The 17,138-nt window shown below is 50.6% G+C and overlaps 1 protein-coding gene across 6 annotated transcripts; it reads right to left on the reverse strand.

Moving 5' to 3' along the window:
* Nucleotides 1-735: 735 nt before the first annotated feature.
* Nucleotides 736-16,961, reverse strand: FXYD5 (FXYD domain containing ion transport regulator 5). Of its 6 annotated transcripts, XM_032249062.1 has the most exons (9): nt 16,825-16,961; nt 16,039-16,099; nt 14,169-14,249; nt 13,276-13,332; nt 10,795-10,887; nt 7,364-7,453; nt 5,415-5,444; nt 5,260-5,334; nt 736-1,051 (listed from the first exon to the last, which is right to left on the reverse strand). In XM_032249062.1, exons 1-9 carry the CDS (start codon nt 16,948-16,950, stop codon nt 1,002-1,004), a joined length of 663 nt encoding a protein of 220 aa, XP_032104953.1. In that variant the 5' UTR covers nt 16,951-16,961; the 3' UTR covers nt 736-1,001. The 6 variants fall into 6 exon arrangements, with proteins under 6 accessions (XP_032104953.1, XP_032104949.1, XP_032104951.1 ...); XM_032249058.1 differs by having other exon boundaries at nt 5,260-5,444; nt 16,825-16,946; XM_032249060.1 differs by lacking the exon at nt 16,825-16,961 and adding an exon at nt 16,413-16,661 and having other exon boundaries at nt 5,260-5,444.
* Between the last annotated feature and the right edge of the window lie 177 nt (nt 16,962-17,138).

The raw sequence follows: 17,138 nt of genomic DNA on the forward strand, positions 1-17,138 counted from the left end.
TAAATAGATAAATAAATAATATAATATAATATAATATAATGTAATATAATATAATATAATGGAAGAGGAAGAAAGATGACAGATTTTTCTTTCTCTCTCTACCAAATGAGGACACGGCAAGAAAGTGGCCATCTGCGAGCCGGCAAGAAACCTCTCACCAGGAAAGCAAACCACCCAGATTCTTGCTCTTGGATTTACCAGCCTCCAGAACTGTAAGAAAAGAAATTCCTGTTGTGTAAGCCAGGAATTTAATTCCTGCAGGCAGAAGCCAGCCCTGGCTTGCTTTCTGGCCAGAGTCACCTGGCACCCACCTACCGCCATCCTGTCTGCCCCACACTGGACTGGCTTCCTTCACCTTATTCCCTGCTTTGTCTTTTTAAATTTTTCTTTTTTACAAATGAGATCTCACTCTGTCACCCAGGCTGGAGTATGGCTGTGCAATCACAGCTCCCCACAGTCTCAGCCTCCTGGGCTCAAGCAATTCTCCCGCCTCAGCCTCCTGAGTAGCTGGGATTATAGGCACGCAACACCACGTCCCGCTGATATTTTTATTTTTTGTAGAGTCGAGGTCTCACTATGTTGCCCAGACTAGTCTTGAACTCCTGGCCTCAAGTGATCCTCCTGCCTCAGCCTCCCAAAACGGTGTGAGCCACCGAGTCTGGCCTTTGCTTTATTCCTTGAGGCAGCCCTGCCTCCTCTTTCTACTCCCCTGTCCCAAATGATCAGAGACCCTAGGATAAGAACCACAGTGCTTTACTTTTCATCTGAACAGAGGAGATAACTTGAGGGACAGCCCCCAGGCACCAGGCAGCCTTCAGGGTGGGCAGGGTTAGGGGAGGTAGGAGACTCGGAACCAGCAGCCCCGGCTCCAGCTCCATCGTCTGTGTCTTCCCTCTCCGACTGGGCTCTTCGAGGGGATGCAGGAGGCTGGGCACGGTGAACCGACAGGGGGCTCAGTCTCAGGGTGCCCAGCGGGTTGTCGGCCCCTGCTTCTGATGGACTCACCTGCAATAATTCCGGCATAACTGGGACAACTGCCTGCACTTGCCACCTGTGGGTGAAGGAAATGGTTCAGTCACAAGCTGGAGCTATATTGATTCTTGTGTGTTCTGGGGCTGGGGAACCAGGTCGATCAACCCTGCCCCTTGGGAGCTCAAAGGCAACTCCATAAACAGGTGATGGAGAAACACGCCGAGAACAGCCGGTGTTCGGTTCCTGCGAGAGGCGCTTCCCACACTGGAACACAGATGAGCCCTTTGGAAACTCTTGTTATTTTGTATGTCACTTACTCATTCAGCATGCATTTATTGTGCACCTACTATGTGCCAGGCACTGATTCAAGCGCTAAGAACACAGTTGAGGACAAAGAAAAAAAATCTCTGCCCTGGTAGAGTTGTCTTTCTAGGAGGAAAGACCAACACGGAGAAAAATAACACAGTCAAATGTACAAAGGTGCTAAGTGGGATGGTGTTAAGTCCTACGAGGGGAAATAGGGCCAGGAGGAGGCACGGAGGCCCAGGAGCTGGCCTTATCCTCACAGGGATGGCTCCTGGGGCTTCAATAAGGAGATAACTTTTTTTTTTTTTGAGGCACTCTTGCTGTGTCGCCCAGGCTGGAGTGCGGTGGCACAATCTCGACTCACTGCAACCTCTACCTCCTGGGTTCAAGCGATTCTAATGCCTCAGCCTCCCGAGTAGCTGGAATGACAGGCACGTGCCACCACATCCAGCTAATGTTTGTATTTTTAGTAGAGATGGGATTTCACCAGGTTGGCCAGCTGGCATCGAACTCCTGGCCTCAAGGGATCCACCTGCCTCAACCTCCTAAACGGCTGGGATTATAGGCGTGAGCCACTGCACCCTGCCAAGAAGGTGACATTTGAGCAAAGGCCTGAAGATGGTAAGGGAGACAGCTGGAGGAAGCGCATTACAGGCAGAGGGAAGAGCAGTGCAAAGGCCTTGAGGTAGGAGGACACAGATGGGCTCCAGAGACCCATCTGTGGTTGGTCCAAAGTGGGCAGGAGGGGGGACCTTAGAAGCCAAGGGGACAGCGGGTTCAGTGGCTCGTGCCTATAATCCCAGCACTTTGGGAGGCTGAGGCAGGAGGATCACAAGGTCAGGAGTTTGAGACCAGCCTGGCCAATACATTGAAACCCCATCTCTACTAAAAATACAAAAATTAGCCGAGCATGGTGGTGGGTGCCTGTAGTCCCAGCTACTCAGGAGGCTAAGGCAGGAGAATAGCCTGAACCTCGGAAGTGGAGGTTGGAGTGAGCTGAGATCGTGCCATTGCATTCAAGCCTGGGCAACATAGTAAGACTCTGTCTCAAAAAAAAAAAAAAAAAAAAGAAGAAAAAGCTGCCGCCCTTGCCTCCTCCACCCCCTCGGTTCTCAGGCCCTGTCTCCTTCTACGCTGCCCCAGTCTACACTGTCCTGGCTGCTTCGCCTCCTCCGCTGCTATTGCCATGTGCTCAGCTCATTCCTGCTTCCAGGGCTTGGCACTGGCTGCCCTCTCTACCTGGCGATTCATCTTCTCACCACCAGAAATCGGTTCCAATTTCACCACTCCAGGGAGAGCTTCTCTTACCACCCCTCTCTTCCCAGTCACTCTGCTTTATTTGGCAAATATCTTCCTCTGTGTCCACTCATTCATACGTTTATTTGCTCATCATCTTCTGCCACCCAGATGTGATGTTCTGAGGACAGGGACCAGGGCTGCCTGTCACCACCATGCCCCCAGCATCACCCAGCAGAGGTTTGGCACAGAGTAGGTGCCCACAAATATTTGCTGTTGGAAAAATACTTGGCCCCAGAGCTAATGTTCAGGCTCTACTCTCACATAAACCTGGGTCCAATCCTTCACTGAATCTTTTTTTTTTTTTTTTTTTTTTGAGACAGAGTCTTGCCCTGTCACCCAGGCTGGAGTGCAGCGGCATGATCTCAGCTCAGTGCAACCTCCACCTCCCAAGTTCAAGTGATTCTCCTGCCTCAGCCTCCCGAGTAGCTGGAATTAAAGGCATTTGCCACCACATCCAGCTAATTTTTTTGTATTTTTAGTAGAGACAGGGTTTCACCGTGTTGACCAGAATGGTCTCAATCTGCTGATCTTGTGAGCTGCTGGCCTTGGCCTCCCAAAGTGCTGGGTTTATAGGCATGAGCCACTGTGCCCGGCCAGATAAATTTTTTTAATTAAAAAAAAAAAAAAGAGGCCGGGCATTGTGGCTCACCCTGTAATCCCAGCACTCAGCAATTTGGGAGGCCAAGGTGGGTAGATCACAAGGTCAGGAGTTCAAGACCAGGCTGACCAACACAGTGATACGCCGTCTCTACTAAAAATATTAAAAAATTAGCTGGGTGTGGTGGCTCATGCCCATAATCCCAGCTACTCAGATGGCTGAGGCAGGAGAATCGCTTGAACCTGGGAGGCGGATGTTGTAGTGAGCCAATATCGCACCATTTCTCTCCAGCCTGGGCAACAGAGCGAGACTTCATCTCAAAAAAATATATATTTTTGTAGAGACAGGGTCTTGCTATTTTGCCTAGGATAATCTTGAAGTCCTGGGCTCAAGCCATCCTCCCACCTTAGCCTCCCAAAGTGCTGGGATTACAGGAGTGAGCCACCATGACTTGACAGCGAATGAATTCACTGACTCTTATGTGCTGTGTGACTTTAGGCAAACTCCTTAACTCTCCAAGCCTTAACTTTCCCACTGGGGTGAGAATAGGGCCTGGCACAAAGTCAGGATCAACACACACATGTTACATGACTGAGGCAACAGTGCCTGACTCTCAGATTCAGTGAGGATCAGACACACAGTAGGAATCATATTTTATGGTTATTAGAATTCTGCCTCTTCCCTTAAGGCAGAAAAAAAAAAGTAGCTATGCTCATTTTCTTGATGAGGAAGTTGGACAAGAGGTAATGAAACTTGGCATCAGTTATACAGATTAACTGACAGCTTGTGTTTTATTTCAACCACAACATTTTTTAAACCTTTAAAAAAAAATTAGTTTCTCTGCTTGTTATTCTGCCTTCCCCCCACAGCTTCCCCTCCCTGCGTTGGGCTGTGCGGCCCTTGCCCTCTAGTTCAGCATCGGCAGGGGACAGGGGGGTGGGAGGAGAGGGAGGTTTAGGTATCTGATCCCCACAGCCCCTGCTCCCTTCTGGTTTGGTCACAAGTGAGGCAGTGGCTGGAACCCTCTTTCTGAGGCCACAGCTCCTTCCAGCGGCCCCAGCTCCAGTTCCATCTCTCGCCAGGCCCCCTGCAAAGCCAGTGCCTCCTCTTGCCCCTCAGGCTGGGGGATACCAGATCCCCATCCTTGCTAGTCATAGGACACTGCACCATCTAATTACCCTGCCTGTACCTCCCGAGACATCACTCTATTAAATGTTCTCCAGTTAACCCTTTGCAAGTCCTTCTGCCACCTGCCATGACCCTAATCGACACAGCTGTCAACATTTGAGTACCAAAAGATTTTACAGAAACATTAAGCTCTTAAAAAGAGTAGTTACTCTAGCTGCTCCAAGCCCCTATTCTTGCTAGATTGAGTGGGTGGGGTTGTTCCATGAGGCATCTAATCCTCAGTTGTCTCCTCCCCACACATCCTTATTCAGCCCTTGTTCCCTGGCAGGCCTGGGTGCAGTGAGTTTGTGACTGCTGGGGTGGTATGCTGACTGTCAAACCGCCCTTAGTCTCTACTCCTCCCTGTCAGTATCCACGTCCCTTGCCATGTGACTTGTCTGTCTTCCCATCAAGAGGGGGAGTCTATTTCCTTGAATGAAACCTGGCCTTATGACTTGCTTTGACCTATGGAATGAGGCAGAAGGGATAATGGCCAGTTCTGAGCCTGAATGCATTCACTTTCTCTCTCTCTTAGACCCCCGCCACCACCACCACCATGTGAACAAGCCCAGGCTAGCTTAGTGAAAGATAAGATGATGCAGCAAAGAGCCAAAGTGCTCCAGAAAGTTTCCTGCTGACTCACAAATGAACTCAGATGCAAGAGTAAATCCAGTTGCAAACAGAAGAACCACCCAGCTGAGCCCAGCCTATATTTCCAAACTGTGGTCTTGAGAGCTCAGTAAATGGTCATCATTTTAAACCACTGAATTCTGTGGTGGTTTGTATGGATACCCAGTTAATAGATACCTCATTTAAAACAAAATTGCCCAGGGGCCTTTGAGAACCCAGCCCTCAGTCATAGTGCAAGCCATCCTCTCCCGGTCTTGGTGCCCTTCCCACCCAACTCCAGTTCTCACTGGTGAGGATGATGATGCCTGTGATGAACAGCACAGCTGCGACCAACAGTCCCCGTTTCCGGAGGGTGTGTTCATCTGCAGAGAGAAAAATGGAGGGGTACAGTCAGAGGGGCCTTCGCCTTTCCTTCCCCAACATCTTCCCATGGATAACTTACCATAGAAAAAGGGGTCGTCCTCATGAGAACCTGGAGAGGCAGACAAGGAGCAAGTCAGGGTTCAGCAAAGGTTGGGGAAGTGAATGCGTAAATGGCAGCCAGGAAAAGGGGACACCTGGGTACCCTTAGAACAAAACCCAAAGTCCTCACCATGGCACACAGTCTGGCTCCCATTATCCCTCTAATCTAATTTCCTCCCCTACCCCTCACTCCCTGCACCCCATTCCTACCGGCCTCCCTTCTATTGAACATGTGGCACCTTCTCGCCTCATGGCCTTCGTACCTGGCTATCTCCTCTATCTGGAACACACCTTCCCTAGACGTCTGCATGGCTCCCTCCTTCACTCCCTTCCCAGTGGGGTCCTCCCTGGTTTTGTATATGAAATACACGTTGACCATCCCTAATCTTCAAATCCAAAATCCAAAATGTTCCAAGTCTGAAACTTTCTGACATCATGTCAGAGGTGTTTGAACCAGAGCAACTCCATCTTGAGCAGTGGCTGGGTAAAATAAGGCTGAGACCTACTGGGCTGCATTCCCCAGAGGTTAGACAGTGTTAGTCACAGGATGAGACAGGAGGTCAGCACAAGATACAGGTCATAAAGGCCTTGCTGAGAAAAGTTTGCAGTAAAGAAGCCGGTTAAAACCCACCAAAACCAAAGAGGGCAGTGAGAGTGACCTCTGGTCATCCTCACAGCTCATTATATGCTAGTTATAATAATACATTAGCAGGCTAAAAGGCACTCCCACCAGCGCCATGACAGTTTACAAATGCCATGGCAATGTCAGGAAGTTACCCTATATGGTATAAAAAGGAGGAACCCTCAGTTCCAGGAGTTGCCCACCCCTTTCCCAGAAAACTCATGAATAATCCACCCTATAAAAGAAACAACCATAAAAATGGGCAACCAGCAGCCCTTGGGGCTTCTGTGCCTATGGAGTCACCATTCTTTATTCCTTAACTTTCTTAATAAACTCTATGGACTCACCCTGAATGCTTTCTTGTGCAAGATCCAACAGCCCTTTCCTGGGGTCTGGATCAGGACCCCTTTCCTGGGGTCTGGATCAGGACCCCTTTCCAGTAACAGTCTGACGTGACATTGAAAGGAAATGCCCATTGGAACATTTTGGACTTCAGATTTTTGGGTCAAGAATGCTGAACTGGTAAGCATAATGCAACTATTCTAAAATCTGAAATCTAAAAGCCTCCTGGTCCAAAGCATTTTGGATACGGAATATTCAACCTGTACTCCCCAATCACTCTCTAACCCTACTTTATTTTTCTTGATAGCAACTTAAAATCAACTGATATACAATTATGATGATTATTACTAGTTATATTCCTCTTACCACTAGAATATTCATTCCATGAGGGCAGATATTTTGTCGGACTTGTTCACCATTGTATCTCTGTCCCCTAGAGCCTAGACTAGCACACAACAGTTACTCAGTGAATATTTGTTGAAGGAATGGATGAATGGGCTCTCTATATGACCCATGGGCATATCATTTCCATTCATTCATTGGAGGTTGACTGGGCAGGAAGTGGAGGATAAGACCACCAGGGAAAGAATCAAATTCCCTCTAGAAACAGAGCTCCCTGCTGACCCACAACTGATCTCAGATGCATGAGTAAGTCCAGCTGAAACCAGAAGAACCAGCCAGCTAAGCACAGCCTAGATTTCCAAATAGCAGAAATGAAAGCTAAATAAATTGTTATCCTTTTAAGCCACTGAGTTTTTAGGTGGTTTGTCTGCAGCAATAATTTACACCTTCATTTATCTATTCGGACATTTATCATATGCCCACCCTCTGTCAGGCCTGAAGTCATTTACTTTCCCAACACGTGTTTACTGAGAACTATTCTGTGCTGAGCTGCATTCCAGGTGCTGGAAATACACAGTGAACAGAAAATAGCCTGCTTCCAGTCTGGGGAGGCAGATACTGACCAGATGGCTTGACGGTCTGGGGGTGTGTCTGGACGTCTGTTCTTGGGGATGGTCTCTCAGAGAGCGTTGTGGTACCTTTGGTGGGATGAGCTGAGAGTGGCCAGATCGGTGGAGGGCAGGAGTGAGCCATGGAGGCAAAAACAATGGTTATTACTCAGAGTCTGCATCTGGAAGAAACCCCTCTCCCACATCTACATAGCTGGTGTGCAAGGTCAGGTGTCCTCCTTACTCCATACCTAGAGGTAATAAGCAATGGCAGGCCTTGAAATGCTGAAATAAGCATGTACTCCCTGCTTACCACCATCTGCCTCAATCCCCCACGGACTCCTGACCCCTCTCCTAGGACCTCCTGGCCCACCCTATAATTCAAGAGATAAAGGAACTAAAAGGCAATGCCTGCCAAGGACTCTGGCCTGCCTACCTGGTCTGGAAATCCTCATAAAACATTCTGAATATTGGCCAGGTGCAGTGGCTCATGCCTGTAATCCCAGCACTTTGGGAGTCCGAGGTGGGCAGATGACCTGAGGCCAGGAGTTCAAGAGCAGCCTGACCAACATGGTGAAACCCTGTCTCTACTAAAAATACAAAAATTAGCCAGGCGTGGTGGCACACGCCTGTTTTCCCAGGTGCTTGGGAGGCTGGGGCAGGAGAACTGCCTGAACTCGGGAGGTGGAGTTTGCAAAGAGCCAAGATTCTGCCACTGCACTCCAGTCTGGGCGGCAGAGCGAGACTCCATCTCAAAAACAACAACAACAACAACAAACTATTCTGAATATCACCTCTGCCCCCAGACCAAAAATACCAAAGGGTTTTTCTCTTGAAAAAAAAAAAATCAATACCACCAAAGAAAAGGCCTTCCTCCCGGCACTGAGAAATGCCCCCACACCACATCTGAAGCCTCCACGAGAAGCCAGCAGGCAGAGAAGCTCCCTCATGAAACCCAAGTTCCCGGGAACGATCTCAGTGCCCCACACCCTAAATAGGAACTGGCAGCCAAGGATTACAAGATGTTCCAGGAATGCATCGCCCAGAGGAAGGTATAAGCCAGATCAACGGCAGAGACAAAGACGCAGAGACCACAGGAGTGCGAAGGACAGCCATGCTGGTGTCTGGTGCTCATGCACCCTGGGGCGAGACAGTCTGGACTCAAATTCCGGCTCTGCCACTCGGCTGCATGGTCTAAGGCAAGCTGAGTAACCTCTCTGGGTCTCAGTTCCTTTTCCGGTGGGATGGGAGTAATGAGAGTTTCCACCACACAGGGTGATCACGAGCATCAAATGACTTAATACACAAGAGCTTAGCGCAATGCCCAGCATGAATAAACTCTCAGCAAAAGTCAGCCATTGCTCTTATCGCCTGCTCAGCACTCCTTCCTCCTGGAACGGCTCCTCCTTTCTTTGGCGGAGAGTCGGGGGAGACTGCCCTCTCTTCCCAGTTATAGCCCAGGCTGCAGAAGGAGGCATGTGACCCCAGTCTGGTCCTTCCCTGAGACCTTTCAAATTCCAAGTAGGGATAATGACTGACAGCTAGGTACTATTGACTAAATTCTATCTGCCCCACCAAATTCCGTATGTTGAAGCCCGAAGCCCTAATGTGATGGTATTTGGAGCGAGGGCCTCTGGGAGGTAATTAGGGTTAGATCAGATCACGAGGATGGAGTCCTCATGATGGGACTAGTACCCTTTTAAGAAGACACCAGAAAGCTCGCTTTCAAGCTCACAAGCCCACTCACACGTGGAGAGGACACGGTGAAGACAGAGCAAGAGCGTGGCTGTCTGTGACCCAAGCCAAGCCCTCACCAGACACACCCTGCTGGCACCCTGATCTTGGACTTCCCATCTCCAGAACTGGGAGAAATGAATTCCTATTGTTTAAGCCACCAGTCTGTGGTATCGTTACGGCACCTCAAGCAGATTAAAACCCTAGGTGAGGCCTGGAAGCTTTGAGCGAGGAGGTGACATGAGCCATTTCCTCCCTAGGTGGAAGAGAAGCAAAGATAGAGGAGGAAGAGAGGCCTGGGGGCTTTCATGCCCAGACTCTAGGCAACCCAGAGGCTCAGCAGTGACAGCCATTTGTCCCTGATGAATTTCTGTCACATCTATCCAGGAACATGGACCAAATACATAGAGCAACTCAGGTCAGCAAAGACTCAGTAAATTAATGCAGAGGTGTGAGAATGCTTTATCAATTGAGAAGTGTGGACACAGCCCCACAGTTGCACTTTTGGACAAAATAGAAAAGTTCCCTTCTACAAGGCACTTTATTTCCATCTGTTGCAGAATTGTTTTAATAGACAGAGTCCATAAAAATAAGAGCTTTACTGCTATCACTAGAAAGCTAGAACAATTATAAAGACCCACACGGGGAATGGCATGGCCTGAGAGATGGCACTCTTGTTCAGTGCCCAGTCTGCACAACTGTACATGTCTCTCAGCCTGGGAGTGACCTACGTTACAATACTTTCCAATGGGAGGGATGTCCCTCAGATAAGGATCATCACACAGGCATTAGAGGGGATCTGTTGCCTTATCTTAGCTCAGTCTCCCTTCCCACACCTCTGGTAATACTAACACACTTGTCCAGAGGAAAATCCCCTTTTCCCTGACTCTTGCTCTATGTGGTTCAGGCATGCCTGGCTGAGCCTCTTCTTAAGCCCCAGGGTGGGGCACAAGACTCAGGCCTGACCAATGAGAGCAGCTCATTTCTCAGGCTCTCATTGGTTCAGACATGAGCATGTGACTCCAGCTGCCAATGAGAGTCAATTCTAGGGCTCAGGCTAGAAATAATGGGAAATATTTTGTTCTTTAGCCACCAGATATGTGACCTAAAGTTAGAGCTATCCATCTCTGCCATTACGAGGGGAAAAGTTAGCTGAGAATGAAGACAACAGAACCAAGAGAGGGAACAAAGCTTAAGCTCCTTGATCCAGCTATGCCTGAAGTTGGCTACTTCTGGACTTTCCAGAACTTACATAGCCAATCAGTCGTGTGTGTGTGTGTGTGTGTGTGTTTAAGGTGAAGTTTCTATATTTTGCAACTGAAAAGCTCCTGCTCTAACATTAAGGAGATTTACAAAAAAGAAATATCCACAGGCACATTTCATGGCACCAACCCTCTGAGGAGAACTGACGGAAAGAAAACTCCGAAGCCCATCAGTTAGGGAAACACTGTACATTGCATGCTGCCCCTTGGGGATTCTTTGCTGCAAATTAGCTTAATCAAGACTCTTGGACGTCCTGCTATAAAGAAACGTGGTTAACTTTAACTCAGCGTTCCCCAAATACCTTTCACCACAAACCAACACTTTCCTTTTTAAAAATGTATTAACAATTCCCCAAACAGGTGCACTGAGAAACGTACTGAGGGAAATGTTGACCTATATAGAGAATTAAACAAAAACCAGAGGCTACTGCTGTCAGCCCCACGTTCTACCTGCTTTGGTGCTCCTGGGTATCTCTGGATCTGTCACTAGAGGCTCATCCATTCCTGTCGGTTGCGGGGTCTGGGTCTGGGGTTGTGGTGTTTCTGTTCGGGTCAGAAGAGCAAGGAAGGAAGGATAAGAAAACAGTGAATCAGGGAGGCGGGGCACGGTGGCTCACGCCTGTAATCCCAGCACTTTGGGAGGCCGAGGCAGGTGGATCACGAGGTCAAGAGATCGAGACCATCCTGGTCAACATGGTGAAACCCCGTCTCTACTAAAAATACAAAAAATCAGCTGGGCATGGTGGCGCGTGCCTGTAATCCCAGCTACTCAGGAGGCTGAGGCAGAACTGCCTGAACCCAGGAGATGGAGGTTGCGATGAGCCGAGATCGCGCCATTGCACTCCAGCCTGGGTAATAAGAGCGAAACTCCGTCTCAAAAAAAAAAAAAAAAAAAAAAAAAACAGAAAACAGTGAATCAGGCACAAGCGGTGCCATAGAACAGCAAGAGGGCATCTCCCTCCAACAGGCTGGCAAAACCCAAAGACATCAATATAGCAAGTGTCACGGTGGGGGTCGGGAGAGGGACACGCTCCCACATACTGCTGGTGGTGAGTGAGGAAATGGGTACAGCCATTAGGGAGGGCAACTTTTATTTTTACTTTTATTTATTTATATTTAAGACAGGGTCTCACTCTATGGCTTGAGCTGAAGTGCAGTGGTGCAATCATAGCTCACTGCAGCCTCGAACTCCTGGGTTCAAGTGATTCTCCTGCCTTAGCCTCCCAAGTGGCTGGGACTACAGGCACGTGCCACTATGCCTAGCTAATCTTTTTGTACTTTCTGTAGAGGATAGGTGTTGCCGTGTTGCCCAGGCTGGTCTGAAACTCCTGGGCTCAAGTGATCCACCCGCCTCTGCCTCCCAAAGTGCTGGGATGACGGGCATGAGCCACCCCGCCCAGGCAGCAGGAGGGCAACTTTTAAAACAATTAAATGTTCATGTCCTTTGCCCTGTACTGTCTGGGATAAAAGCACAGGCTCTGGTGCCAGGTTCCTGGTCTTCGATTCCAGCTGCGTCCCTGACTTGCTGTGAGACCTTGAACAAGTTAATCAGAGCCTCTGTTTCCTTGTCTGTATAAAATGAAGATAATGGTAGTTTCTGCCTCTGAGGGTTTGTGTGAAGGTTGAATGAGTTAACATACGTGAAATATTTAGAAACATCACCAGCACATAGTCAGTACATATTCTAAGTGTGTTTGCTCAAGGGGGAAGGGACAAGATTGCTCATCGTGGAGCTGTGTGTAGATAGAAAAAGCTAGAAACAACCAACATGTTCATCGAGAAGTGTGTGACTACAGGAGCTGTGACATGGGCACCTTGTGGAATACTAGGCAGCAGAGAAAACAAAAAGAGTCTTTATACAGTAACGTGAGAAGAATTTCAAACATACCACTGCATGAAGAAACAAAGTGAGTTGCAGGACCAGCATACCGTGCCCTTGAGCTCACACACAAACACGGCACACAGCCGGTGTGCTTCCGCCAGGTAATATACATGGGATGGTATAATTGGGGAACTACTTCAGTGTTCACAGTAGGGACCTCTCAGAGACAGAGGGAGAGAACGAGGATTGCAGAGGGGAGGTGACAAAGGGATTTAGTTTTGCCTACAATCGTTTTATTCTTTTCAGATAGAATGTGTTTACATACCACTGTGTCATTAAATGCCAATTGGAAAAACTAGGGAGCAATTTTTTCTATTCTTTTTTTTTTTTTTGAGACAGGGTCTTGCTCTGTTGCCCAGGCTGGAGTGCAGTGGCGAGATCTCGGCTCAGTGCAACCTCTGCCTCCCGGCTCAAGTGATTCTCCCATCTCAGCCTTCCGAGTAGCTGGGACTACAGGAGTGTGCCAATGTACCCAGCTAATTTTTGTATTTTTTGTAAAGATGGGGTCTCACTGTTTTGCCCAGGCTGGCCTGCAACTCCTGAGCTCAAGCGATCTGCCCCCCTTGACCTCCCTAAAGTGCTGGGATTATAGGCGTAAACCACCGCCCCTGGCTAGGAGCACTTTTTGAATTATTCTCCAAGTAAACGTTCAAAAATTACTCAAAAAATTCAAAAAAGAGATCAGAGAAAAAGATAAAAGAAAGAAATGTGACTGGCACACAGAAACTTTCTGGGGGTGTTTGCGAAGCTCTGCTCCTTGACCTGGTTGGTAGTTACATAGGCATTCAATTCAGAGTAAGTCATTATCTTGTAAATTTATGGGTTTTGTGTTTTTCTATCTGCATGTTAATTTCACAATTTCAAAAGTGTTTTGATTTTTTTAAAAAGTATTGAATAGAGTTGGCTGGCTGCCCTGCCCAAAGTGAACGAGGGCATTCAGAGCTGGGGGTAGGGACTGAAGCGGGTAACCAAAGACCTAGAGTGTCAGAGGAAGAGGGGAACTTTGTCCGCCCTTGTCCGCCCCCAACACCTGCTCCTGCGCTACTCACCATCAGCAGGCCGGGTAGGGATTGGAGGGGTGGGCTGGACTTCTGGGTAGATTGCATCTGGAGTCCAGAAACAGGGGGTCAGGGAGAGAAAAGGAAAGAGAGAGAAGTGGACAAGGTGTTTGAATGGAGGCACCAGAGACTCCCATAGCATCTCAACTTTAATGTCATAGAAATGGCTTAACTAATCCAGCCATTTGCTAACTGCTGAAATGTGCGACCCATATACCTGAAGTGAGGGTGCTTCAGGACCTCACGTCCCACAGATGCCACTACAGCTCCTTCTTTGGGATGCTGGCTGCAACCTAGCTTTCTCAAGACTCTTAGAAGTGCTGCCTAAAAAAAACATGTTTAACTCAGCTTCCCAATGCACCTGCTCTGATAACAGCCCCCAGAACTTTCTTTAAGGACCATCATTCCCTGACTCCTGGTCCACTTTGTTCATCGAGGCGGATACCAGCCCTGGTGGAGGTTGGGCCTGGGACCCAGGCCTGGGCAATCAGCTTTCTATGCCTGTGGCCACAGTGGTCAGCTCAGGGATACGACCTGAGCCTGGCCAAAGACAACTCAGTTCTGGGACATTAGCTGAACTGGGGAAGGGAAAGTCTCTTGCTGGGATTCTTAGCAGGCAGGATGAAAGCCCCAGACTTCAAGGCCCATGAGAGGAGACTCTGCCTGAAAATGAAACCAGCACAGAAAAACAGAACCAAGGGGTAGAAAGAGGTTCCTGATAGCAACATTTGAGCACCTAGATCAAGCCATGCCTGAAGGTCGGTACCTATCCTTTTTTGTTACATAAATCCATAAATTCCCTTGTTTGGTCCAAGTTTGGGATTTGTGTTGCTGTTGTTATTTGCAATGATAGGATCTTGATAGAAGTGTTCCTCTTTCCTTACCTGGGGCTGGGGTCAGAACCTGAAAATCCACGATATTTGGGTCTGCTGAAGAAATGGATGTGGGCTCCTTCGGCGTCTGTCCTGGGGAATCAAGGATGAGAAGTTGGGAGGGAGCCTGGTCCTCCTCTTCCCACCACCTCCACCCTCCCCTCCCTGGTGAAACGTTGGGGGTCCTGTCTGCTGGTGGAATTGCTCAGCTTTGGCTGTATCAATCGGTAATTCTGGAAGTGTTTTCAGCTATGCTAATGCCCGAGAACCCTTCTTCTAGGCCCCCTCCAGCCCACCCCTGTGGAACGGGAGAGGCAGTTTAGTCTAGTGAGCCCAGGTGCTAGGGTCAGCCAGGTCCCTGGTTTCAAATCCTGACCCCAACAACTTCCTTGCTGTGTGACCAGGAACAAGTGATGTTCTTTCTGGGAATCAGTTGCCTCAGCTGCAAAGCAGGGATGATAACTGAATCTATTTCACAGGGCTACAGATAGGGTGAAAGGACGCGGAGCAGGGGAAGGGCCTCCCACAGTGCTTTCCAGGTAGTCAGTCCTGGATACCTCCACTGCCCCCGCCCTGGCCCTGCCTCCGTCCCCTCCAGCCTGGACGTCCCAGCAGCCTCCTCCCTGGCCTCCCTGCCTCCATAGCCTGTTCCCACCTGCAGCCAGAGGGAGCCTGGGAACACCTGAGTTTGGCTGGGGCCCACCTGGCTCAGAGCCCTGCCCTGGCGGCACCACACTCCACGTAAAAGCAAAGCCCTATCGTGGCCCATAAGTCTCCCTCCATCTGGCCCCTGCCACTTCTCTCTCCTCTGTCATCCCACTCTGCCCCTTCTCTGCCCCTTTTGGTCCCAACCCAGCCACCCCACCTGCCTGCTATTCTTCAGACACACTAGTCAACACTCAGCCCACACAAACCTGCAAGGCCCACTCCCTCATCTCCTCCAAGTGTTTGTTGGTCCAAATGTCACCTCCTCAGTGAGGCCCTCCCTGACCACCCAGTTGAAACAATCCCCATTACCTCTACTTTTCCGCAAGCACGTATCCCCTCCTAGCACACGATATAATTTACTAACTTGTCTCTCCCCGCTGGAGGGTAACCTCTTGTTTTATTCACTGCTGTTTCCCCAGTGCACAGAATATCTGGCACATAGCAGGTACTCAATAAATATTTCTCAAATGACTGAATGAGTGCACAAAACTCATTTTATGAAGGAGAAATGAGGGGCGCGTTAGTGGGGTGCGCACTCTGGGTTCTGGGGGCAGGAAGGACAGTTGTTTTCCCAGCTCCTCCACCCATTGGCCTCTGACACAGGGCACTTCCCTTTGCTGAACCTCAGTTGCCTCATCAGTAAAATGGGCATGACAACAGATGTGACTGACTGACAGAGGCAAAGCCTAACCGAGCTAACGCACACGCCACACCTGCCATGCAGAAAGCATGTGCAATGGCCCCCAGCGGCTGCCGTCAACTCTTTGGACTAACCCCAGCTCAACCGCTTTGCCTAACTGTCTGATGCCTGGGAACCCAGCGATCTGCTTTTCTGGGAGCCCAGGTTTCCTGGCTGCTGAGTAGAAAACCGACACCAATCTTCTGGCCAAATCAAACTCAGCGAGTTCTTCGTGGAGGTGAAATTGGAGGATGCTCAGCAGGACAGGCCCTGGCTAGACTCACTGGAAGCAGCCACCGGGATCTGAGGTGTCCAAAGAGGGTGTAACGTCGCCCCGCCATGGGGATCCCCACTTCCTGGTGCCGGCTCAGCGGGAGGGTGACGGGAAGGGACAGGGCATCCACACTCACCAGGCAGCCACCCACCCCGCAGCACACGGAGGTCCGGCCTGTCGTGGGGCTCTGGGGCAGGGTGGAGGCCAGAGATGGGTCTTACCTCTGGTGGGGAGAATCAGGCCAACGATGGTGAGAAGACACAGGCGACCAGAGGGCGACATCTGTGGGACAAGGTGATGGTGGGGTCAGCCATGATGTCACTGAGGCCGACCTGGGGCCGCCCCAGGGACCCTGCAGCCCCTTCCCTGCCCTGAGCAAACACCTCTGGCTTCCAGGACCCCCTACCAGGGTTGACGGCTGGCGTCAGGGGCAGGGGGAGGGTCTCAGTGGTGGAGATACCTAACCGTCACCATGCTTCCTTCCTCTGCATGTCCCCAAAGAAAACAAGAAGCATCAGATAAATGGGTCTCCCAGCAGCTGCAAGGGCCGGCGGGGCCTCCTGAAGCACCTCCCGGCGCCTCCCGCCGCACTTACCCCTCACTGGGACAGACACAAGGAGGGGGCTGGGGCAGCGGAGTAGGTAAGAGACCTCTTCCCTCCCCCCGGGGCCCGGAGCCCAGGAGTCGGCGCGGAGGGGAAGGAGGAAGAGTGAGTAACGCCTCCTGCGCTCAGGGGAAAAAGTGAGCTGGTGTCCGGGGCCGCCTTGCAGGGATGGCGCGCTGGGGAGACAAGGCACTGGTCCGAGGGGGGTGGTGGAGAGCTGGGGAGACTGAGGCAGGCGGGGGGGAGCGAGGCAGAGCGGCCCACTGCAACCCAGGAGAGGAGGCAGAGAGATGTGGGCGTGGACAGGGGCGGAGAGGCGCGGAGGGGGCCCGACCCCTGCCCACCTGAGCCCGCCCCTGGGCAGAGGGGCGGCGGACGGAGGCGGCGCGCGACAGGGACTTACATCGGAGCTGGGGGTCCCGAGCCGGCAGCCTCGTGGGGTGAGGGACGCGGCGGTGGCTGCTGCGTCCAGGCGGAGGGTGTGGCCAGGGGAGCGCGCGCGGGCGGGGACCCAGACGGGCTCAGTCATTTCCTCTTGGGTTTCCTGACTTCAGAGCCCGGGTGGGAGCAGGAGGGGGAGACGCTGAGGGCGACGGGGGCCAGGGGTGAGGGCTTCGCGGTGGGGGAGGGTGAGGACGGGGATGGGGCAGGCAGGGCTGAGGTGAGTGGGCGCCTCTGAGAGAGCAGAGGGGGAAAGGGGAGGGGTCTACTCTGGGG

The sequence above is a fragment of the Sapajus apella genome, unplaced genomic scaffold (genome assembly GCF_009761245.1).
Source record: "Sapajus apella isolate SASKATOON/1434 unplaced genomic scaffold, GSC_monkey_1.0 scaffold68, whole genome shotgun sequence".
Classification (NCBI taxonomy): Eukaryota; Metazoa; Chordata; class Mammalia; order Primates; family Cebidae; genus Sapajus; species Sapajus apella.